The sequence below is a fragment of the Daucus carota genome, chromosome 1, assembly GCF_001625215.2.
Source record: "Daucus carota subsp. sativus chromosome 1, DH1 v3.0, whole genome shotgun sequence".
NCBI classification, from domain to species: Eukaryota; Viridiplantae; Streptophyta; class Magnoliopsida; order Apiales; family Apiaceae; genus Daucus; species Daucus carota.
The window spans coordinates 48,755,659-48,781,408 of record NC_030381.2 but is presented as its reverse complement, the minus strand read 5'-3'; the positions used below and the strand labels follow the sequence as shown (position 1 = coordinate 48,781,408).

Sequence of the window (25,750 nt, the reverse complement as noted above, 5' to 3'; positions counted from 1 at the left end):
ACTAAAATCAAGTTCTTGAATGCTGCTTTTACACAGATATTCAACATTTACACTCTGCTGTACCATGGCATTTAATTCAATCGAAGATACATGTCTTTCTTCTGGATATGATAACATTTGCTACAAGGCGATCCTGTTTTGAATAATAAAACAGTTCGCTACAGGTATATATTGCCAGATAAAGTCATATATTCAATGATAAGAGAATACATTATTTTTTTGCTAATTAGATAAGAGAATACATTTGCCAGAGCTGCAACAAACATAACATGGTAGGAGTGTATATCTACCACAGTCAGCGCTGTTTCAACTGTTAAAAGTTGAATCATAACAAATAATCAAATTCTACTGTGCTGTATTTTTCAGAAAATATGAATTCTCACTCGGCTGCACCAAGGTAAACTAATCAAAGGTGCTCCCTGCCTGTCTTTCTGTTAGTCTTAACATTATTCACTACAAGGTGATACCCGACCGGATCAGAAAACAGTTTGAAATATATTTGTAAAATATATTCAGTGATATTAACATCTATTATTCATTGATTTGTGAATACCTGCACTTCTAAAATATACCTGTGAGTGACTGTGACAGCGATTGTAATAAACAGAAGAAGATGCCAGAAATAATGGACTATAATCAGATGTCAGTGTAAATCCCGAACACCAACTCTTTTTTTGCTAAAGAAACTATACTACTACATCATTCATTATCCAAGCTTCAATATCCATCAACAGCATATAGCAGTTCTAAGAACAATAAATGTGATCGTATTAACATAGTTTTAACTTCGGGCCAAAGTTGCATATAAAGTACTAACATCTAACCAACATCTTGGTTGGCAATTTTAACTTGATTAGTTGATTGATAATAAATGTGCTAATATATACTTCGTAAATACTGGAAAACTAAAATATTAGTCGTACAACAACACACCAGATATGTTGATCAACCATTAGAAGTAGAACCACTTAATACCATCAACACAGTTTTTGCTAAAATTGAACAGGACTGGCGTTTTGAGGAGCACCAATATTACTAATATTACCCCTCCGTGTTCTTCTTGGAAGAATCAAAGGACTGCAGCAGAGTAGAGCAAGTAGCAATTCTGTTGTAAAAACAGTCATGCTAAGCCAAATAAATATAGTTTTTTTCCAATACCATATGAGCCTCCTCAGCAGTGGAAGTTCAGACTGAAGGCTTAAAGATGCATCATATACTTCTGGTATACCAGCCCCTGATTTAAATTCTGCACGTTGCTCCATAATCACCTTAATGCAGGAAGTGGGGTCATTTTTCTCGGTAAAACCTCTAAATCTTATGCCCATAACTTGGGTTTCTGAATAAAGGCCAGCAAGAAGAGGAGCAATTTTAAAGAAAGTCAACAGAAGACGGACAGGTTCGCTTCTGAAATGCAGCATAGAATGTTGCCTTAAACTTGATAAGGTGAAACCCTCTGCGGAAAGGAGATCTACCCTGACCTTTAGCAAAGAACAAACAGTCAGTGAGAAGAAATTTTCTTCAATGCACTGGAACTTTCAAAATATCAAAAACAAAAAGAAAGGGCTATATAACGTCTGTAGACAGTTACATAGTAAGTTTGTTTTATCAATATCTATAACAGAAAGACCAGCACTAAACTTATATTACATACCTGAAATATCCCGAGGTTTCTGTTGTAATCAGATTCTGGCAATGTCAATGAAACAATAACCTCCATTTTGTGCTTGGGCGGGATAACCCGTGATCCACCAAGCTTCCCAATTTCAATTTTCTCCCTACAATTTACACCACAAGAATCATCTGGACATGAAAGTACCGGCACCAAAGCAACCGGACTAGGTTTTGTGTAATCAAAATTCAACGGATGCTTGATGTGAACAGGCTCCTCTACGAAAACACTCACAAGAAAACCACTAATAACAAATGCAGATACAAAAATACCAACCAACACAATACAAACATAAAACGACCATAACATTCCCCACCCGAATCGAAATCCCAACTTCCACACATATTTCTGTTCCTTAACCCACTGAAATATCATTGGTGAAACCCTACCATATATACCACCAAATAACTTTAACAATCTTCTTATAACAAAATCTTTACACCGCCTCGATATCTGAAAAGGATCAACCACAAACATGTATACCGAGTACACTAACCAAACCGGAAATGTAACCAACCTATAAATCAAACTCACTTGAAAACCAATAGCACTAATCACAAAACAAGCTAACATAAACAGAACACCCGAAGACCTATTATCCACTACAGCAACTTGAGAATCAACTCGATTTGAATCCTCCGTCCTCTCATTATTTGATACACTAGGCACTACACTATTATCATTCGTAACAACAGAATCAGCTTTAATTACTTCACTAGAATCATCAACGTTTCTCCGTAACTGAAATTCATCATTACGCGGACCTAATTTACCACCATCACTATCGTCTTTATTCGAATTATTATTGCGCAAAAATCGAAACTTTTTAGCAGAAACAGCTAATCTAGCATCATCAAACAGAGAACTTACAGCGGAATCATCGCCCGATTCCTTATCATCGCTGCGAGAGGACCTAGAGAACGTCCTCCGGCGCCGGAGCTTCGGTTTGAGCAAATCCGGGTCGGATTCGGATCGTTTAATCAAATTCGACTCCGAAACTGAACTTTCTGGCGCAATCGATCGGTTAATTTCATCGAAATCAGTGCAATCGTAGAACGGAAACTCATCGGCGGCGTCGCAGTATCGGTTATCACCGTCGGAATCGCCGGCAGTGACGTCGTCGTTTGAAGTAGCATCATATTTAGAATCATTTATATTGTCTTGTTCCATTGAAATGTGATTATAGATACAGAATGTGTTTAGGTGTATGTATAGATTGCGTGAAAAGTTAGTTGTGAAATGGAGATTGCCGGAAGTGAAAATAGAATATTTGGGTTCAGAGGCTACCAGAATGCGGTTAAATTGAACCTACCAGATATAATAATTATCTAAAATTTGGAGGGGGAAAAAAAAATTTATCTAAAATTTGCTGAACCGGTTGCTTCAATGTTACTATTTTTTTTTTTTTTTTGACAATGCAGGCTTATACGCCTTACAAATTATTAGTATCTATTCTAATAAATCTCGAGGTGAGCTAGAGTCGAACCCGGGTGTCCCGGGACAACAGAGGATAAACCCACCACTTCGGCTATCCAATCGTGCTCAAGTGGGCATAATGTATCAAGTTGATCGCTTAACTCAAAACGGTATCAATATAGTCAATAAAGTGGCCATAAATATCAAACAAGTATTTTGAAATATGAATTCAAGTAATAAAAATATTATTTATAAAGTTTTACACATTATTTTTGAATGTGACCAACTTGAAAATTAACACTATTTAGATTCTTATAAATATAATATTCACTTTAATATGGTGATAAATGATGTGTAATTTTCCTACAGATTTTTTAGAGGTTCGATAAATTTAGTCATTTAGATGAGGTTGACTAAAATTATAGACAAAATGTTGTTGTGGTTAGATTGTGAATTTTTGAATATATTGGCTATATTTTCTATTTTTGGTATGTCAACTCAACTTTTAGCTAAGGAGTGTTCATGCTTGAAAATGCTCTTGTCAGGCCCGGCTCAATCAAAAAAAGGCTTTGTGCTAAATTTAAATATGGGCCTTTTATTAGCACCACATAAATTTGTTTTATTTTAAATCTATCTATTATATATCTAATAGAACAACCATGAGTAATTTAATTCAAAATGACGAGTCTACCCCTCACTCATTATACATATATTTATATATTTGAAGGTCATTATTGACTTTTATTACAAACGTATTTATTAGACATTAATGTCTAATCATTAATATGCATTTATTACTTCATAATTAAAATTCAAATACATATATGTGTAATATATTGATATTTATGATTTAATAATATAAAAATAAATATCCAATGTTATAAAAAACAAAAATCAGAAAATTGGTGATTAATCAGAATGATGAATACATTATTCAGAATTAATTTTATTTTATATATGTAAAAATAATAAATATATATAATAATTTTTAAAATTTTAAATTTTTCCCACAAATTTTGTAATTTTCAACCAATTAATCCATTTTTTTCCCAATTAGTCATTGATTTTAACCGAATTTTGCCAAATTCTATAATATATCTAATACAACAATAATGAGCACTTAGCAAAAAAAAATAATAAGAAATTTTAGGTGGGTGATAATTTAATTATATAATAAAATTTTAAATAGTGTATATTTTTTGTATTTATAATTTAATAAATATCATTATAGTGAGTTTATGTTTACATATAGACATATAATATGACTTAAAATACAAATAAATTTTAAATTATTTTTACAATATAAATAATCTCAATTTAAAAAAGATGAACAAAAAATATAACATATATTTAAAAAATAATTTAAAGCAACCGTGCTTTGCACGGGTTAAGAAACTAGTTAATTTAGAACTTGAAACAAGAAAAACATTTAATAAAAAATGTGTATCGTCTGAGCCGTATTTATTTTTTATGTTAAATATGTTAATTTATCTAACATAAAAAATAAATAATTATATATTAATTATTCACTAAAAATATTTAGTGAATCAATACAAGAGGCCCAAAAACTAATTTAATCAATAATACTTAAAATTAAAATAAAATACTAACATAAAAAAATACCAAAATCTCAAAAAAAAATTAATAAATAATTAGAATTTTAAAATAAAATACTAGCATTAGAATATGTAATATCAGTTTATATACAATAACAATATTAATAGCAATCAACTAACCATCAAAAACATATATATAAATAAAGAATTTTAATTAACATATAATAAAAAATAAAGTTAATTATATATGCCTACATATATAATCTACGAGCTTTAAAATTTTGGGGCCCACAAATTTTGAGACTCAGGGGCTTCTTGCACATGCTATTCACCAGCCCCGGCTCTTGTACTCATATTTTTATTACGTAAACGAGGGCGGGTCACTTTTAGGCTTCAAGTACAGTGATGATTTGTGTTATCCAAATTACTTTGGGCTTTCGACAGAAAAAGGATTTTTTCAAAGGAAAAAGGCACTTCTGTTAATCAAAATATAATATAACCGGAACAAACCATCAGTTACTGATACAAGCATGTTGAAAAATAAACAACATCCTAAAAATAATTATGGCATGAGGGGACTTGAATTTCATTTAATATCCTAAATTTGATCAAATGACATGTCAGGATAAAAAAAAATGGATTTGAATTTTATTGGAAATCCAGGATATACAAATACAAGTATAAAACTGAGAATTTGATATAACACCTCAAATCATGTCCTTTGAAATACATGATTTGAATGGAATACATGTTTTCAAACGCAATCTAAGCTGATTTGTTTCCTAATCGTTTAACACATAAAATTTAAAAATTATTAAAACTAAAAATGGGATCAAACATATTCCAAACAATCCAAATTGCATCAACTTTTCTAAAAATATCAATATCACAATTGACTTCATCACATAAAAACCATTATCAGATCCGTGTTCAGAAACTCTAATCGCATGTATTGTCATATCGGTTCTTCCTTTTTATGAGGACTTAAACTTTCATGATTCAGATCTAAGACATTTCTTAGTGAAATCCATATAGAAGCAGAGTTGAAATTAATGGCTTGCAAGAGTTTGAAATGAGAATGTGATTCATTGGATATGAACAAATAAATCTGATCAGTAACTCTGATACATACAGATTCATTGAATTGGGACAAATGAATCTGGTCAATAACTCTTATAGATACAGATTCATTGAATGTGGACAAATGAATTGGTCAGTAATCCTGATAGATACAGATTCATTGAATCTGGACAAATGAATCTAGACAATGTGTTTTGTGGCTTCACTTACAGCTTGGCCTCACTATAAATAGTGAGCCTGGACAACTGAGTTGATATGGAAAAAAAAAACCATCATTCTCCTTCTTCTCTCTTACACTCTCTCCCTCTACTATGATATATACACAGATACATATTGTTCTCGGGCGAACTGAGTTGTTGATCGTTGACGTGTCTGTGAACGGATCGATCGGAGCTGTTTTATCCTAGAAGCGAACATTGCAGCAACCTATCACAACGTAAGTGGGGCAATATTCACTTCAACAACAACCTAGTCTTCATCTTGGGGCTCGGCGACTCAGCTGTTCTGTTTGTTATTCGAGCGACGGTGTAAGGTGTGCCTTTCTCTCCTTTATCAGTCGTTATTTATCAGTCGTTGATTTATTGTGTATACGATCTTCGTGCATGCTATATTGATTTGGTTTCGTTGGCCTGTTTTTGTTTATATAATATAAATGCTCTGTACATTGTTGCTGTGATTTTCATTATCGTTTCCAACAAAACGAGTGGAAGCCCTTCAACTAAATTGAGGAAGAAAAAAGAAAAAGACAAGAGATGGAAGACGACTCTTCAAACCTTTCCAGACAAAATTTTTAAAAATGTTATGACTTGTGAACTTATGAAGGCACGACTGACATGTGACCCGGAAACCTATTAAAATAATACAAATAAAATTAAGAATAAAATTAAAAATTAAGAAAATAAAATTATTGCTTTATACGTCAACATTCAATATTTAGCAAAAATATCCAAGATAAGACGAAACGACATGTATCTCTTAGGCTTGATGAGGGTTCTTATCGATACATCTTTTTGTTTCGCTTGAGAAGTTTTGTTTGAAGAGTGCATGTCCACGTATAACTAATAGTTTTGTTCCCTTATATTTTGGTTTCTTTTTTTTTTTCCTTTCAATTTTTGTTTTTATTTTATCTGCAACTTCTTTTAATAGCTTGCCATGTCACCTGTCACATGTTTCTCTGTTTTCCTTTCAAAAATTAACGGCAATGAGATTATTGTTATCATTAAATCAATTTAGTGAGTTGATTGAGATCTCATGGAGATTATGATTAGTGATGAAAATCATTTATTAACTCGAGTAATGAGTTTGATAGTTATCCAAGTTTGATAGTATCATAGTATCGGTATTCAAATAGCTTACCAACATGATAAATCGAAATATTCTAAATATATTTAAATTGGTTGTCTCATATGTTATAGAAAAAATAATATTGTGATTTTTGTTCTTTTTAGTTCGGTCTAATTCTGAACCGAACTGAATTTTGACTAATTTTAATTGGATGATTATTGTGCATGAAGGGAGTCCCATTATTATTATTATTATTATTATTATTATTATTATATTAGGATTAGGAGGATTAGGAGGAGGAGGATGATTATTAGGATGAGTAGGAGGAGGAGGATGGATTAGGAGGAGGAGGAGGAGGAGGATTAGGCGAGGAGGAGGAGGATTAGGAGGAGAGGATGAGGAGGAGGAGGATTAGGAGGAGGTAGATTAGTAGAGGAGGATTAGGAGAGGAGGAGGAGGAGAGGAGGAGGAGGATTATTAGGAGGCGGAGGATTAGGAGGATATTATTATGAGGAGGAGTAGGATTAGGATTAGTATTAGGATGAGGATTATTATTATTATTAGGAGGATTATTAGGAGGAGGAGGAGGATTATTAGGAGGATGATGATTAGTTATTATGAGGAGGATTATGTAGTAGGATTATTCGGAGTGATTATGAGGAGGATTAGGAGGATTAGGATTAGGATTATTATTATTAGGATGATTATTCTTAGGAGAGGAGGAGATTATTATTCTGAGTATTATGATAGGATCTTATTATGATGATTATTATTATGAGTAGTAGTAGGAGGAGGATATGAGGAGGAGGAGATTATTATTATGAGTTATGATTATTATATTATTATTATTATTATTATTAGGAGTATTCTTATGAGGATTAGTAGGATTATTCGGAGGATTATGATTATTATTATTAGAGTATTATTATTATTATTATTAGGATTATTAGGATTAGTAGGATTATTATTAGTCTATTATTCTTATTATGAGGATTATTATTATTCTTATATTATTATGGATTATTATTATTATTATTATTCTTATTATGAGTATTATTAGGTTATTAGTAGTATTAGTATTATTATTATTAGGATTATTATTATTCTTATTATTATTATTATTATTATGATCTTATTCTTATTAGTATTATGATTATTATTAGTATTATTATTATTATTCTTCTTATTATTATTATTATTATTATTATTATTATATTTATTATTATTATTATTATTATTATTATTATTTTATTATATTATTTTATTATTATTATTATTAGGAGGAGGATATGAGAGTAGGTATGTTATATTAGCTTATTATTATTATTATAGATTATATTATTATTATGATTATGATTATTATTAATGCTTTATATTATTATTATGATGATTATTATTATATTATTATGATTATCTATGAGTATGATATTATTATTGAGTCTTATTATTATTAGTATGATTATTATATTATGTTATTTATTATTATTATTAGTATTATTATTATTATTATTATTATCTATTATATATTATTATTATTATTAGTCTTATTATTATTTATTATATATTATTATTATATATTATTATTATTATTATTATTCTTATTCTTATTATTATTCTTATTATTATTATTATTATATTATTATTATTATATTATATTATTATATTATTATTATTATTATTATTATATTTATTATTATTATTATTATTATTATTATTATTATTATTTTATTATGATTATTATTATTATTATTATTATTATTATTATTATTTATTATTATTATTATTATATTATATTATATTATTATTATTATTATTATATTATTATTATTATTATATTATTATTATTATTATTATTATTATTCTGTTTTCTTGTTGTTTTCTTGTTGTTTTCTTGTTGTTGTTGTTGTTATTAATATTATTATTAGTACTAGTACTAGTACTACTACCACTATTATTAGTGTGAGGAGAGCCAAATATATATTGACAACTAGATTTGAGAAAAAAATTGAGAACACTTTTCAGACTCCTAATATTTTCCAAACATGTATATATTTGATGAGACGTATTTATTCAAATGTTACATATTTAAATATAAAGTTAAGTTGTTTGGAGTCCTTATTTCGATGGAGTTTTGGAGTCCTCATTTTTTTTAAAAAGGAAAAAAATTTAATAACGAAAAGTCATACGACATCTACAGATATAATCGAAATTGGACAAATGACATAATCATATCGCCTTGAAAATTGGATAATTTATTTTTTTTTGGTTCCACAATATTTTTAAACATCCTACAAGCTAAAGATTACGTCTGACAACGTAATCAACATGCATAACAATTATTTTTTTTAAATCGCAGGACGTTATGTTCTACAATTGTTTAATATGTCCTACGATTTATAAAATTAATTGTTGTGCATATTGATTACATTGTAGAACATAACTTATAGCTTGTTGGATGTTCAAAAATATTATGGTTAGAAAAAAATTAAAACTGAAACCACTAAATTATATTTTATCCAATTTTGAAGAATGAGTGACTCCACTGAAAGACGACTCCAAGGACTTTACTCTTTAAACATATATCATTTAAAGTTTAAACGTTGCACGTTTAACAATTAAACGTTCAGAACGTGACGGTCTTAGAAAAATGACCGATAATCTTTGAATTTATATAATTACGATTAAATCCAACATTTTTTAAGGTACAAAATTTATAGAGTTATGAAACTATAATATTCTAAAAGATTATATCAATCTTAATTGAATATCGTAAGATGTTGAAAAATAATATAAATTTTCTATGAATATATCAAGATTTTATTTGACATTTGAAAATTATGATTGAATACCGTCATATTCTAATAAATTTAAACAAATACAAAATCTCAATATTTAACACTAAAACACAAATTTTAATTTTTGAATTAAATACATCCACATGGTTGATTATTATATAATAACGTGAAATCTTTTATTGTATATTTAAATATATTACATTTAAATTTGTTAATACAAATTTACAATAACATTACAAATCCCTTAATGGCCAGTTCTGGAACCTAGATTTCATTTTAAATTTCAGATTTCATTAAATAACCTGATTGGGAATTTGGATTTGAATTTTATTTGAAATCCACACATTCTAATGTTAGTATAAAAATGAGAATTTGAAATGACAACTCATATTCAGTTATTTGAAATCGGGATAAATATCAAGTTGGTGACTCGTTTCGTCCAAATGTATCAATTGAGTGACTGATTTCCAAATTGACTCAAATTAGACACTCATTAGAAAAATTTGTATCAAAAATATTATTCTATCGTTAGTCGAAATTTTGAAAATATTATATATTGAGTTTCACACATTTTTTATGAATAGTATTACATCCAAATGAAAGATTCCGAGTCCTACTATTTTTGCTAATATTTTTAGATTTTTAAAATTTTATCAACTATTTATTTTTAATTTTTTGATTGTTTTATTTGATTTAAATAAAAATAAATAGGAGATAAATTTTTAAAAATCTAAAAATATTATCTAAAATACTAGAACTCGGAATCTTTCATTTAGATGTAATACCATTCATAAAAAATGTGCAAAACTTAATATATAGTACTTTCGAAATTTCGACTAACGATAGAATGATATTTTTTATACAAATTTTTCTAATGAGTGGCTCATTTGAGTCAATTTAGGAATCAGTCACTCAATTGATACATTTGGACGAAACGAGTCACCAACTTGATATTTATCCCATTTGAAATCCATCATTTAATATGAAATGCATGTTTTCAAACAACCTCTAGAATCTTTTAAAATCTACCTCTGCATCTGTTATAATGTTAATCTTATAATGATAAGATTATTCTTCCGTTAATATTAATTTTCAATTGGATTTGTTTTAGGGGTGTATTAAATTGGGATTTTAAAGCATTTTTTTCATTCATGAAATCTGAGAGTATTCGATTGGGATTGTTTGAAATCCATTAAAATCTTCAGGTATTCAGTTGAGATTTTAAATTATGCTACAAAATCTGGTGGTATTCAATTATGATTCTAAATTATATTTTAAAATCCGATGATATTCAATTGGAATTGTTTAAAATCCATTAAAATCTGATGGTATTCAAATGTTGATGGATTATTTTGGATTTCATAATATGATGAATTTTATGAGATTCTTCAATGTATTCTAAGTTTTTTGAAATCCCACCAAAATCCATCGAATTCTGAAGCATTATGCTAGCTTAAATCCTGTCAAGTCTCCGATATCTTATCAAAATCCGCACAAAATCAAAATCACATACAATCCGTTAAAATCCATAAATTAAAAACAATCTATTAAAATCTCAATCGAATACACCTCCGTTAATGAAAAGTTATTCTTCATTATTGTCCGATCAAATCTTATAAAATCAAATCTGCATTAATTAAGATATTATTAGTTTTAGATTATAATGCCATTACTATATATTAGGGTAGGTAGGCATTGCTTTTGTGTATAAATAGTGTGCAACATCTAGTTTTATTTCAAGCATATATCTCACATTTCTTTACTTAATTATACAGCTGCAACCATGATCTTTTTTTGTGTTCTCATCTTTTTAATTCTTGCAAGTTTAAAACTTTTTTACTTTGTGATATGGGTTCCATTGAGAATTCAAAATTTTTTCAAAAAACAAGGTGTAAATGGCCCAAGCTATCGTCCATGGTATGGAAACACAAGAGAGATGATACGAATGACAAATGAAGTTCTATCAAAATCAATGCCTTTTAATCATGATATTGTGCATCGTGTGTTGCCAGATTATTATCAGTGGTCAGCTAAGTATGGAAGAACTTTTTTATGTTGGTTTGGGGTGAGGCCAAGGTTAGTTTTGGTAGATCCAGATATGATCAAAGAGGTGTTGTTCAGAACAATGGATATCATTGATAGAGATAGTTTCAATCCTTTGACTAAGGCTCTCATTGGAGACGGACTTCCTGGATTGATGGGTCACAAATGGGCTGCTCACCGAAAGATAGCAAACCCGGCATTCAATATGGAGAAAGTGAAGGTAAAAGTCATTTGATTAAATCCTACATTTTCAATCATCTTTTACCTTCATTTAGCATGCTCATAGATTTTAATGTTATACAGGCTTGGGTTCCAGAGATGGTAACTAGTATAAGCAAGATGTTGGATAATTGGGAAGAAAAAATAAGACACTGCGACACATTTGAGATAGATGTTCATACAGAATTCTATAATTTAGCAGCTGAAATTTCATCTAGAACAGCATTTGGGAGCATTTTCGGAAAGGGGAAACGTATTTTTGAATTGCAACAACAACAAAAACTACCGAGCTATCAAGCAATGCAGAATGTTTATATACCTGGATCTAGGTGATCTTAAAAAAACAGCCTTCACCAAACTATTTAAATTTCTATTATAATCCCATCCTTTGTAATTAAATTTCCTGATATCATATCCATTTTTTATGTCTTGGCTAATTAAAATATTTTTAAATTCAGGTTTTTGCCTACTAATGCGAACAAGCTGCGATGGAAATTGGAGAAAGAAACTCGAGACTCAATGAGGATGATTATCGAAACATATAAGAAAACAAGTGATAATTCAAAAAATTTCTTGAGCATTTTACTGTCTGGTAGTAACAGGAATAAACTCGGAGGAGGCTTGGATACTGAGGAAGTCATTAACGAGGGCAAGACATTATTCTTCGGATGGGAAGCAACAGCAAATACATTGACTTGGGCAATTCTTCTTCTAGCACAACATCAAGAATGGCAAAACAAAGCCCGTGAAGAAGTTTTTCGAGTATGCAAAGACAATGAGCAACCATGCGTAGAGAATTTTCAAGAATTGAAGATTGTAAGTAATTTATTACAATTTGTGTCTATGGCTTGCTAAATCGTTAATATTTTATATGACATGCATTACATATAATTGCACTATTTTACAATCGAGTAAAATAGTGAAATATAGTCTAAAAACTATTGTCACACATATATATAAATTTTTCGGTACATCATATATGGTTGACAAATCTTGTCAACATTTTTTTTACATCTGGTCATTTTCTTATTGTTTTATTGATAGGTCAACATGATAATAAAAGAAACACTGAGACTTTATGCCCCTGATAATATTATCACAAGGCAGACTTTGAGGAATGTCAAAATTGGCAGTTTAAACATTCCAGCTGGAACTGAATTGTACATGCCACAAACTGTTGTCCATCATGACACAAAGATATGGGGATCAGATGCCAACGAGTTTAATCCTGCAAGGTTTGTTGAACCTCCAAAGCATTTGGGCGCTTACTTTCCATTTGGGATAGGCTCCAGAATTTGTATTGGTCGGAATTTAGCTATGGTTGAAGCTATAATCATCCTAGCTATGATCATTAAACAGTTCTCCTTTGAGATTTCACCATCATATGTCCATGCCCCAATGATGCTGATCATGGTGCAGCCTCAATATGGTGCTCCTGTCCTTGTTAGAAGGATCACTAATTGTCAATCTTGATGATATTGATAATTGTCTTTAATAAATTTGGTTGTATGCATGTCAGACGAATACATAATAAGGCATCTCAATTATTGATTAGTTGAGAAGTTGATGTAGGTCCTGAGAGAATCTATATGAACTTTTTTTTTATAATATTTGAGCTTTATTTGAATTTTATTTAATAAGTTATGTTTAAAATAATATTTGTGATAATGAATTGTTTTTATTCAAAAATATTTATCGAGCTAAGATGCACGTAATGATTTAGTGATATAGACTTACGTATTTTCGAAAGCCACCCCTGTCACTCAATCCATCTCGGGGTCATCATATTTTTACTAAGACTCCTAACAGCTTAAGACCCCTTGTTAGGTCTCATCCGGATACACCGGGTCCCACATACGCCTCAACAAGACCCACCTCATGATCCATCCTTAGATCCTATAACTCTTTCATTGCATTAGTTTCTATTTCATCGGACTTCGGATTTGGAGTGGGTTTCAAATTTCAGATCAGATTCAAAATATCGGGTCTGATAATATCCAATCGGTCCGAAGCGGATTGGATACTATTTGATCAGATTACATTGTCTTCCTTATTTTATGTGAACTATTTACTGTTTACGCGTAATATAATTCATTCAAGAGAGGTACTTACATAATATATATATATATATATATATATATATATATATATTCTTAATTTTTATTTTATTATAACATTCAAATTTCAAATTCTATAAAAAAAAACTCATTTAAAAATATTAGGTAAAATTACCTTTTTAAGATATCTTAAAAACATGCATAAGGTGATAGGCTCGCATAAAAGTGGAGTATCAATAACAATTTAGAGCATCCCGCTATATGGTACAGATATTGGGTGAAGGTCTTAAATATCCAATACTTATGGGAGTATGCCCGAACTATCCACGCACGAAAACTGTGTCCAAAATAACCAAAGAGCTACGCATTTCGAGTATGCATGCAGGTACACACGCATTTTTAATTTGCGTGTTCTGTCATGTTTATGGTTCTTAATGATAATTTCGTAGTACACGCATGAGACAGATGCGTGGATTCTCCTGAACACGCATGACAAATATGCGTATGATGTGCTTCTACGCGGCTTATTTATTTGTGTACATCTGATCTCAAAACTCAAAACACAATGATAGAAAAGATATTGTTGATATAGATCTATACCATGTTAAAGAAGCTAGATGAAATCGATTGAGGGACAATAAATTAGTTAATAAAAAATTAACAAGAAGAATTGTGTGGATAACGGTATGTCCGTATGTATTTATATGTGAATGTCTTTGGATTAAGTTCAAGAGATAAAAGAGGGAAGCATCATTTTTGTTCGCTCTTCAACTACTAAGCAGTGTATACGCATTCTACGAGTGCGAGTTTGAGTAGGTAAAAAGGGCAATTGCAGGGGAAATATGTATTTTGGACATATAGTCATTAGAAATTCGTTATTTAGGGCAATTTTTCCCGCTATATGGTACATATATTCAGATATACGATTTACAAAATTACTTTTAGCCTAACGGGAGTAAGAGTGATTCTGAATTTTTTAAATAAAGTTTTGTTAATAATAAAAAACACATAAATATATGTGTGATCCTCAATCTGAATTTAATCTTTTACTTGAATGATTGAAATTCAAAATTTCCCAAATTTTGAGCATAGGTAACAAGGATTTGGCAATCTGATGTAGGGGAAAAAAATATAAAAGTACCGCAAGTTGAAAATCAAAGATAAAGCCTCACCAAAAAAAAAAAAAAATCAAAGATGAAGCATAACACATGATCCTGGGACAGGCAAAACTATCTTGAACATGCATTAAACTAGGAAGAAGATTTGATGTAAACAAAGAAAACTTTGAAACAAACATTGCCCAGTCAACTCAGAATCCTCCTCTGTACACACAAACAAAAACGCGTTTTTTTCTTTTCTTTCTGATTTAAATCCAAAAGAAAAAAAAAAACATAAATCACATCAATATCACAACATTTGAGTCAAAAGACTTTCTCTTCCTTATTCAGACAAACAATCTCTTCCAAGTCAACACCCATTATCTCAAAACATGGAAAACCCAAGTTATTTTCTTAAATAAACCCAAGAAAATCACTGTTTTTCAATGAAAGATCCAATCTTTATGGAGAAAACCAAGAATATGAGTGACCAAGATGCTTTGATTACAACTATATGCAACTCTATACAAGCTTTAGGTAGAGGTTTTGATGTTACCTCAGATATTAGACTTCTTTATTGCAAAGGGACTCCTGGGGCTCGTTTGGTTAAAGTTGATGATGGGGAGACTAGAGATCTTGTTTTTTCTCATGGGGTTGTGGTTCCTAATGTTCCTGTTGATATTGATTGTTCTCAAGGGGAAAGGGGCATGGAGAACACTCCTGTGCTTAGCTTCAATGAGGTTTTTTTTTTTTTTTTTTTGATAGTGTTGAGTGTTTCTTGTTTTTATATTGTGATTTGCATTGTTATATATGTATGTTTATGTTGAATTGAATGTGGTGTGGTGATGGTATTGAGTGGTTTGGATATTGATTGTTGGTGTTTGTGTTCTTGTTCTTGAAAATTGGGAGTGGATATCAACTAAATTGCAACTTTTGGCCAAGGAGAAAGTGTTTTGAGGAATGGGATTGGTGTTTTTGTTGAGTTTTTGGATATTTTTAGTTTTAGGATACTTGTACGGACTATGGACTATTGTTACCTACCCGGACTTGGCTTGAAGCGGCAACACAGACACGTGTCTACTGCGGACTTGACAATAATCTGAAAAGAAATTGCATCTTTTCGGCTAAAGATAAAGTTCCGGGTGTTCATATTTATGTCCGGATGATGTAGGTGTTAGCTTAATTGGAACGGAAATTTGGCAGCCTTTTTGGTATTTGTGTCTCTTGACCGCGAGTCCTCTGAGTTAATAATACGTAGTAATGTTTCTGATGACGCTCATCTTAGGTGCTAAAATCTGTGATTGTTAACAAATTTGATGTTTTTGATGCCCTTATTTTGTTTTTGTTCCAACATAATCCTCTAGTGAGAAATTGAGACCCCTCAAATAATCTTTAATTTAATGTAGGGGAGTGTACGGTTCTTCTTCATATTGAGTAAATAGTCAATATCTTTAACTTTACTATTTTAGCTCAATGGCAATTAAAGTCTTAGTATTATAGTGAAGTTATGCTATTTTTTTTTTTCCTTGTTGCGCCAATTACAGTAAACCATGATTTCCTAGCAATCTTTTAGTTTTATTTCCCCATTAAGGGTAGAGCTTCCTCACTGCATACCAAACGGAAAACTATGACAGATGATGAACACAAAAAAAATGTAGTACACACTTATTTAATTTTATGCAATGATCATATGTAACTTTAAAGTGATTGTAAGTTGGGGGGGCTGTTCCATATTTACATATTTCATGCTCTTTTAATGCTCATATTTTGTGATTCTTTTTCTGCATATGCTATTTTTATGTTTTTCTTGGAAGCTTAATCATGATGTAATATACTGACTACAATACCTGATATTTCAGATGGCGATATTCTTCAATCAGAAATCCAATCTATTTGGAAATGTTCCACTGGGAAGCTTTAATGCCATGTTCAATTTGACTGGTTCCTGGCAACTTGACGAAGCATCAACAAAATCTCTTGCAATGATTGGTTTTGTCATTCCACTATATACAGTTGAATTGACAAATTTAGATCTGGTTTTGCATGAGGACGTCAAGCGTGCTGTTCCGTACTCTTGGGATCCTGCATCTTTGGCTAGGTAAGTTACACTAAATTGTCATTCAGCTTAGAGAGGAAATATTGTTAATCCTATTTACAATTGCTAATGCAATAAAATTTATCGTGCTAGGCGAATCATGTCTAGGACACCTAGAGGAGCCTTTGTATGTGTGTTATATCAAGGATGAAAGTGTTTTAGTACACAGTACTTTATTGGGAGACTTGATTGATTATATGTCTTTCATTGCCGAATTAGATCTACAGAGTACTTTTACTATATTTAGTTTTCGTGTGATATTTTGCATCTTTTGTTACTCTGACACATTTATGGAGACTTAGCCTTCTTGTGCCACTAAAGTGAGGGTGGCCTTGTTTATTTTATTTGCTTTTTCATTGTCATAGTTTCTCAGATTTCACATACCATGACACATCATACCGTAATACTGTATATAATTACTCAGAAATTTTTTGAGTATATGTTTTTAGTTATAATGGTAGTAAAAACTGCAGAATAGTTGCATGGATATAGATACCTGAAATCATATAGCTCTAACTCATCTATTATCTAAAGCTTTATGTGGTTCCTTACAGAAACTTTCTCCTTGCAGCTTTATCGAAAATTATGGAACACACATTGTCACCTCAGCAACAATCGGGGGCAGAGATGTAGTTTATATCAGGCAGCATCAGTCCTCACCATTGTCAGTATCAGACATAGAGAACTACGTGAAAGACATTGAAGAACAGAGGTACTCGGAATCAAATAATCCAAGTACTGGCCCCTTAAAGTACAAGGATAAGGTAAGTATTGTGAAATAGATCAACGTCAATTTACCCTGAAAAAATTGGTTTAAGTTTTACTCGTATAAACAACTTGTCCCTATGATATACATACCTTTTTAGTGCACATGATACCTAAGAAGCCCTATGATATACATACCTTTTTAGTGCACATGGTACTTAAAAACTCCACATATACTTTCTTCCTGCAGGATGTCACAGTTATCTTCAGAAGACGAGGTGGTGATGATCTTGAGCAAAGTCACGTGAAATGGGCAGATACTGTAGAAACAGCACCTGATGTGATCAACATGTCATTTACCCCAATTGTCTCATTGCTTGAGGGGGTGCCTGGGATAAAGCACCTAGCTCGTGCAATCGAATTATACTTGCAGTGTAAGATCTAGTATTGCGTTTAATATTTCCATTACTTTAAGCATAGATATGGTGCCCCTGAACTGGTAGCCTGATACGAGACTGTTTAATGTTGGCATATTTTGAGATTATTAGCAGATATTTGGTAATATCGGGCTGGGTATATGAGATTATTGATTGCGGATTGTTAGCATATATTGAGATATTAGCAGATGTTCAGCTAGCAATTTCAACTCCTTTCGAAACTATTCGGCTTACTTGTAGAAAAAGTTTTTTAGCTCTGCTTTTTTGTCTTATTCTTAGCTCCATTGATTCCACAGGAGTTCTATATTTACTTTTCAAGTCATAAGGCTTTTTAACCTTCAGGATTGATGTATCTCCCGAACTATAGAATTGTTATTAATATTATTTCAAAGTTCGTATTACTTTCAAGAAAATATATGATTATAACTGTTCTTATCTGACCTTATAAAGTCACAAGTAAACCTTTTTGTGGAATGTAGGAAACTAAGAGTATCATTTTTGAACTATTGATGGAGTCGGAAATTGGTTCTATTTTTTCCAGCCACCTGTAATAACGTGTGTTAAAAGCTATAGAAGGCTACGCCTTATCAGTGATTAGTGTAAAATGTTGCACTTGTGAATATAATATTTTTAATGTATGATCAAAGAATTAGGCAATATATTTGAATATATGCATGAAGAAACTTACCTTGGTTTTCAAGCATTATACCTGATAATTTCCCTCCTGTGTTTGTTTCTTGTTTCAGACAAGCCTCCAATTGAGGACTTGCAATATTTCTTAGAATTTCAAATCTCTCGAGTTTGGGCCCCTGAACTAAGTAATCTTCAGGGAAAGGATCCTGTGTGTCAATCCCTTCATTTCAGTTTGATGGGACCTAAGCTTTATATAAGTCCAAATCAGGTATCTTAGCTGCTTATTTTCTGTTCTTAATGTTATGACAAGGTAGAAGTTATAGATGGCATGTCACAATTGATTGGGTGAATGTGGTTTTTCCGTTGCATCTCCATCATATGCGTTTATGATAACACAATTTTTTTTTTTAAACTCCAATGCAATATGAACCCTTCATAGATGCTGAAATACACACACAACCAAACGTTGCTTACTCAAAAATCTGATGATGCACCATCACAGGTCACAGTTGGACGAAGGCCCGTAACTGGACTTAGACTTACCCTAGAAGGCAGCAAGCAGAACCGTCTTGCTATCCATTTGCAGCACCTGGTTTCTCTTCCTAAAATTCTCCAACCCCACTGGGATTCACACATGGCTATAGGTGCACCAAAGTGGAAAGGTCCCGAGGAGCAAGACAGTCGTTGGTTTGAACCCATAAAGTGGAAGAACTTTTCCCACGTAAGTACGGCACCTATAGAACATACTGAGACGTACATTGGAGATCTCTCTGGTGTTTACATTGTCACGGGGGCACAGTTTGGTGTATGGGATTTTGGAGCCTCAAAAAGTGTGTTGCACCTGAAACTACTCTTCTCGAAAGTACCTGGATGTACAATTCGTCGATCAGTATGGGATCATAGTCCTTCCAATATCTCTAGTGTACAGAGGTCTAACGGTGCTTCGTCATCGTCACTCATAAATGAACGAAACTCTGATGATATGAAGGTGGAGGGTTCAGGCCAAGCTGGGAAACTTGCCAAAATAGTTGACACAACAGAAATGTCGAAGGGGCCTCAAGATGTTCCAGGTCACTGGTTAGTTACAGGGGCTAAGCTTGGGGTAGACAAAGGAAGAATAGTTTTGCGCGTAAAATACTCTTTACTGAATTACTAATTAGGCTGTTCTATGACTGTACTTACCTCTTTTTTTTCTTCTTTTTTTTATTAGAGAGCATAGCTAAGCATTCTTTGCACAGGTTGTTGAATATTTTGTTTCTGTAGCAATTTCTTCTTTTTATTATTTGTACATTCTAGTGGATGTTTGAGTAAATTTATCTGTTACAGGATTACAGCCATATAGTGTTTTATCTATATAGCTTATAACAGTAGATAAGCACACCTAGGTTCCCGTTTAAGCAGTGACTAACTGGTGGTAGAGTTATTCAAGTATTGCATATATGTAAGCCTTCTTCGTGGATGTCTGCTTCCCCAAACAATTAGTTTGTAATAATTCGTGCAGTTGGGTACTGCCACATGAGATATTCTGACAATTCTTGGGTTATAAGTAATAATGAACCTATGTCTGAATCTGTATATGCTTTTGGTAATTGTATATGGTTTTCTCTTTCTGTGTCATCTTTGAGTTAACAGTTCTACCTCTCTGATATTCCTTAAGTTTTCGCCGAATGTATCTGTACTCAGCACAACGCTCCCTTCTTGCAGAAAGCTTCCAATTTATGCAGTCTCGACGGTAATTTTCACAACCAGGTTTGTGCAAATGTCACATGTGAATTTACAAACAAGCCGGTAATCGACATATGTATATGTATTTCTGTGACAGCTTAGATGGAACAGCAGCTACTTGAAGCTTTCATGACTACTATAGACAATATTCTACTGGATTGTGTAATTGTCACCTTTCTATTATGGCTTTTCCTGGTTATCAAAACAAGTAACTTCTTGTGCATGGCTTGATGCCTTGATATGTGTTAGCTTGCCCGGCTCCTTAGAATATATTGAACTGCAAGAACATTATACTTCATTTGAACTGACACATGCACTAATTCCTCATATATAAAAAGAGCTATCATACTTGGTCCCTGTATTTTAGTTCTTTATAACCAGTGAAAGTGGTATTTATTAAGTATTCGTTTTGAAATTAATTTATAGAATGCTGAGGTGACTTGTATGCATATGGCCGACACTGGCTGTTTGTATGCTAACTTGCTAAACCTAGATCAAGGCATCAAATTCAGAATAATACAAATCCTTCTATTAATCTTGATGTTGCCTTTGGTGTCCAACTCTACAAGTACTATTATACAAGTTCTAAAACAAAATATTCATTCTTTAATTATGTGAGGATTAGCTATTTCGAGATATTCCTAGTAGGAATGACGAATTACGACAATGACTTACAATTTACGACAAATATGAAAAAGTTGAGACCCAAATATCTTATGATACTTATAATTGATTATTCGCGAACAACCTAGAGTGGGAATACGGGAGTTTACCCTCCAAGCAAAAATATCATTCTATTTAATTTGGTAAAGTTACTTTATAGAAATATATTATAATTTTAGTAAAATAGTCCACAAAATAAGTTTAGGGGATGATATAGTTAATCTGCCGGAGACTCTATTAGATTACGAACCAACCTAAAAACTCCTCGAGTACATTTTGTTGGAATTTGAGGAGTAGGATTACATCCCTGCATGATTAAATAGTTTGATGGTTCATATCGGAGCCAAGATGATCATGTTACAGACATGCATATTTAAATTTCTGCAGAAATGCCTGTTTCCAAATACTGAGGGGAACACCACAATGTTCAGGAATTGTTCTGCAGCTAGTGCAGCAATTCCAGTAGTATAAATCACACACACACACAAAAAAAAAACATGTTGCCTAAATTATATTCGACAAATCACTGGTAATGTATTATCTGTATCAATAATATTGTTTACTCAGATACTAAATTAAGCTCTAGATAATACCACTGGACAGTTCTGGGTAACAAAATTTAAGAAACCAATGTTGAGAACTCCACCTTTTAGAAAAATTAAAGTACAAGTAGCCATTGTTTATATGCTGATTATGTCTCAAGAAACATTCTGTGCAGTCGGCAATGTAGCAGGCTAGAGTACATTAACACTATGACAAGAACTTGCTATCTGCCTGTCTATAGACTATAATACGAAGGAAATGGTCAATTTCATTAACAATTCACGCTTCTTAAATTAGTATTTGACATCGACATGGCCTTCCTATATATGAGTATGTTGATACAGCATAACAGAGTTCACAGCAGAACCTAGCAAGAAGATTTCATAGTTATGGTAATGCAACTTTTTTTCATTGTTGATGTGAAAAGTATTATCAAAGTATATTACTTAGTTTTAGTATCTAGTTTGTGCAGGACTTGATGCATGTTTTATGTGTGTAGGATAAAGATGAGCAGCTTGTGGAAGGGAAGGTGGACTGGAAAGGAAGAGCGGTTAAGAGGAATACGCATGGAGGAGCAAAATCTGGTTTTTTTGTACTAGGTAAAGCACCAGAAGGGTTTGCAGAGATATAATTTCTGTGATGACTAGGTCTTAATCTAGTCGATTAAACAGTAGGAACACAGTCCATGGCTAATGAGATGTTTGTAACTGATTTTGTGTTGCAGCCACATTTGCTTTTGAGCAGATGGCAACATTGTCATTGGCTGTGAACTTAGTGACATACTTCAACACAGTGATGCATTACAATCTATCAGATGCAGCTACCCACCTTACCAATTTCATGGGGACTAGCTACATCCTCTCCATTGTTGTGGCTTACCTAACAGATGGCTACTTGGGAAGATTCAAAGCTGTGCTTCTATCCTTATTTATAGAGTTCTTGGTATGCATTTGATGATATGTACTAGTTCTTGTTAAAATAAGCATGAATTTAATCAAAAAAATTTGGTTGTGATGTAGGGACTTGGATTACTAACCATTCAAGCTCACTACCCCAAACTCCAGCCACCTAAATGTAACATCTTTGATCCAACTGCAAAGTGTGAGAGGGCCAGTGGAGAAGATACTGCATTACTATTTCTGGCTCTATACTTGTTAGCTCTGGGTGCTGCTGGAGTGAAGGCATCACTACCAACACACGGTGCTGATCAGTTCGATGACAAAGATCCTAAAGAGACAAAACAGATGTCAAGATACTTCAACTGTCTGTTACTAATGGTGTGTGTCGGAAGTTCAGTTAGCATAACCTTAATTGTTTGGGTTGAGGATAACAAAGGATGGGACTTGGGATTTTTCATTTCCACCATTACACTTTTTTTGGGGATCATAGTGTTTTCTGGTGGATTGCCTCACTACAGAATACATGTTACTGAAGGAAATAGTCCAATGGCTGAACTTATTCAGGTCAGCATGCACAAATATATGTTCTAGTCTGTCTGTCATAAGAAGCAAGCTAATGATCCTAAAATGCAGCAACTGTCTTATTTTAAGACAGATTGTATGCAACATCTACTTGCTGGTATTCTTAGATTGTTATATAATTTTGGTATGCATGCAGGTTTATGTTGCAGCTTTCCGGAACAGAAAGCTTGAACTTCCTGATGATGCTGCGGAACTGTATGAGATCAACATGGACAAGGAAGCAGCACTAGAACTAGAATTTCTCCCACACAGAGAAGTTTTCAGGTGAGTCTGTAACACCTTTATGCATAAAAGAAGTATGTAAGAAATATAAATTTTCATGTGACTGGCAAACTATACTATTATGAATAATGCTTGTTAAAATTTATCTGTCCAGGTGCTTAGATAAGGCAGCAATCCAAACATCAACAGAAATAGACAATCCAGAGCAACTTCAAAGTCCATGGAAACTTTGCAGGGTGACACAAGTTGAGAACGCGAAGATCATACTAGGCATGGTCCCGATTTTTCTCTGTACCATTACAATGACCCTCTGTTTGGCTCAACTTCAAACATTCTCCATTCAACAAGGTGTTACAATGGACACGAGCTTGTCAAAATCTTTCAACATTCCCCCGGCTTCTCTCCCTATCATTCCTTTAGTCGCCCTCATGATCCTTGTCCCAACTTATGATTTGCTTTTCGTTCCATTTGCACGTAAATACACTGGACTTCCCACAGGAATAACTCATCTCCAAAGAGTAGGTGTTGGTCTACTCCTGTCCAGCTTATCCATGGCAGCAGCCGCGATTTTTGAAGTGAAACGCAAAGAGGTTGCAATAGAAAACAACATGCTTGATGCAATCCCTGTACTCCAGCCATTACCTATCAGTGTCTTCTGGTTATCAATCCAGTACTTCATATTTGGCATTGCTGACATGTTTACATACGTCGGACTTCTTGAATTCTTCTACTCACAGGCCCCGAAAGGGCTCAAAGCAATCTCTACTTGCTTTCTCTGGAGTTCCATGGCACTCGGGTACTATCTGAGTTCAATTCTTGTGCAGATTGTGAACGGTAGCACGAAGAAATTTACAGCAAGTAGAGGATGGTTAGCTGGGAACAACATCAACAGGAACCATTTGAATCTCTTCTACTGGTTGCTTGCTTTGTTAAGTTTGATCAATTTTTTCGTATATCTAATCATTGCTAAAAGGTATAAGTATAGGCCACAGAGCTCCACTGATCAGATTGATATTAAGGTACATGAGATCAATGATTCAGGGGACATGGAAAATTATAGCAAGTAACTCTGTGACTCAGAAGATTGATCAGTGTATTTTCTTTTCTCCCAGTTTGTAACTTGTCACTCATTTATTTGAAATTTTGCAAGTTAGCAGTTAGTGTAAATTTGAATGAGGTAAATTTTACTTCCGAAGAGATTCGTATATTTTTTGGAACCTCCTACAACTGTGCAAACACTTGATTAAAGAGTTTATATGTAGCTCCCCGTCCAAAAGAAGAAATATAGTCGAATTAGTCAATTCGATATAAATAATCAAAAGTTTTTTCTTCCCACCAAAAAAAATATTTATTAAATATTACTTTTCAAATTTAGGAAAACGATATAGGGATCATCATTGAACTAAAATAATTTTTTGATTATTTATATTTTAACTCACAAATACACTACTCCTAAAATAGGGAATTAAACTGGGGCTGCCCTCAGCACAATATCATTGTCAGTGATTAAATTTTTCAAGGGAGTTGATGTGAGACGAATGGAAGCAATAACCATAAAAAACGAAATTTGCTGGTTGCAGCCAATGTTTTTGTTTAAAAGAAGTTTCCAGAAAATCTTTTCCAGAAGTTTGAAATTCTCGACAAAAGAAAAATTTGCCTAAGAATTTCTCCAGAAACTTTTGCGAAAATGGTTTCTCAAGAATTTCTGGAAGATTTTTTTTGTGAGAATTTCTTTAAAAAAAATTCCTGGAAATTTCTTTCTTTGAAAAATGTTTTATTTCCCAGAAAACAAAATTAACATAAACAAACACGGGAGTATCTATAAATTATTTTCTAGAAAGTCAAACAAACACATGAAAAAGAATTCCTGAAAAATATTTTCTATAATTCAAATAAACTGCAGAAAAACCTTTTCCTCGAAAACATTTTCTGGCAAACAAACAGAACCATTGTGCTTAAGAACTAGGGCAGGGAATTATTGTGCTCCTGACAGCAGCACAAAAAATGTTGAACTAAGATATCTGTATACA

General features: G+C 32.3%; 4 protein-coding genes across 5 annotated transcripts; 3 read left to right on the top strand and 1 right to left on the bottom strand.

Moving 5' to 3' along the window:
- Nucleotides 1-744: 744 nt before the first annotated feature.
- Nucleotides 745-2,970, bottom strand: LOC108207363 (seipin-2). Of its 2 annotated transcripts, none has more exons than XM_017377816.2 (2): nt 1,652-2,969; nt 745-1,478 (listed from the first exon to the last, which is right to left on the bottom strand). In XM_017377816.2, the coding sequence occupies exons 1-2, from the start codon at nt 2,837-2,839 to the stop codon at nt 993-995; spliced, it is 1,674 nt and encodes a 557-aa protein (XP_017233305.1). In that variant the 5' UTR covers nt 2,840-2,969; the 3' UTR covers nt 745-992. The 2 variants fall into 2 exon arrangements, with proteins under 2 accessions (XP_017233305.1, XP_017233311.1); XM_017377822.2 differs by having other exon boundaries at nt 1,227-1,473; nt 1,652-2,970.
- An 8,613-nt stretch (nt 2,971-11,583) lies between these two features.
- On the top strand, nt 11,584-13,535 carry LOC108223831 (cytochrome P450 734A1). The gene is made up of 4 exons (XM_064086920.1): nt 11,584-12,063; nt 12,147-12,391; nt 12,521-12,878; nt 13,107-13,535. Exons 1-4 carry the CDS (start codon nt 11,584-11,586, stop codon nt 13,533-13,535), a joined length of 1,512 nt encoding a protein of 503 aa, XP_063942990.1.
- A 1,967-nt stretch (nt 13,536-15,502) lies between these two features.
- LOC108205506 (MACPF domain-containing protein CAD1) lies at nt 15,503-20,423 on the top strand. The gene is made up of 6 exons (XM_017375494.2): nt 15,503-15,956; nt 17,076-17,314; nt 17,883-18,075; nt 18,267-18,450; nt 19,200-19,354; nt 19,589-20,423. The coding sequence occupies exons 1-6, from the start codon at nt 15,663-15,665 to the stop codon at nt 20,240-20,242; spliced, it is 1,719 nt and encodes a 572-aa protein (XP_017230983.1). The 5' UTR covers nt 15,503-15,662; the 3' UTR covers nt 20,243-20,423.
- A 1,841-nt stretch (nt 20,424-22,264) lies between these two features.
- Nucleotides 22,265-24,873, top strand: LOC108223822 (protein NRT1/ PTR FAMILY 4.5). Its single transcript, XM_064085845.1, has 6 exons — nt 22,265-22,409; nt 22,517-22,616; nt 22,742-22,959; nt 23,037-23,480; nt 23,635-23,762; nt 23,875-24,873. The coding sequence occupies exons 1-6, from the start codon at nt 22,407-22,409 to the stop codon at nt 24,785-24,787; spliced, it is 1,806 nt and encodes a 601-aa protein (XP_063941915.1). The 5' UTR covers nt 22,265-22,406; the 3' UTR covers nt 24,788-24,873.
- The last annotated feature ends 877 nt before the right edge of the window (nt 24,874-25,750 follow it).

Coding starts and splice junctions, on each gene's coding strand:
- LOC108207363 (XM_017377816.2), bottom strand. CDS start 2,839: ATGGAACAAGACAATATAAATGATTCTAAATATGATGCTACTTCAAAC. Junction 1,479..1,651: donor GAAACCTCGGGATATTTCAG/GTATGTAATATA, acceptor TCTTTGCTAAAG/GTCAGGGTAGATCTCCTTTC.
- LOC108223831 (XM_064086920.1), top strand. CDS start 11,584: ATGATCTTTTTTTGTGTTCTCATCTTTTTAATTCTTGCAAGTTTAAAA. Junction 12,064..12,146: donor TCAATATGGAGAAAGTGAAG/GTAAAAGTCATT, acceptor AATGTTATACAG/GCTTGGGTTCCAGAGATGGT. Junction 12,879..13,106: donor ATTTTCAAGAATTGAAGATT/GTAAGTAATTTA, acceptor TTTTATTGATAG/GTCAACATGATAATAAAAGA.
- LOC108205506 (XM_017375494.2), top strand. CDS start 15,663: ATGAAAGATCCAATCTTTATGGAGAAAACCAAGAATATGAGTGACCAA. Junction 15,957..17,075: donor CTGTGCTTAGCTTCAATGAG/GTTTTTTTTTTT, acceptor CTGATATTTCAG/ATGGCGATATTCTTCAATCA. Junction 17,315..17,882: donor GATCCTGCATCTTTGGCTAG/GTAAGTTACACT, acceptor TTCTCCTTGCAG/CTTTATCGAAAATTATGGAA.
- LOC108223822 (XM_064085845.1), top strand. Junction 22,617..22,741: donor ATCTGGTTTTTTTGTACTAG/GTAAAGCACCAG, acceptor TTTGTGTTGCAG/CCACATTTGCTTTTGAGCAG. Junction 23,481..23,634: donor CAATGGCTGAACTTATTCAG/GTCAGCATGCAC, acceptor GTATGCATGCAG/GTTTATGTTGCAGCTTTCCG.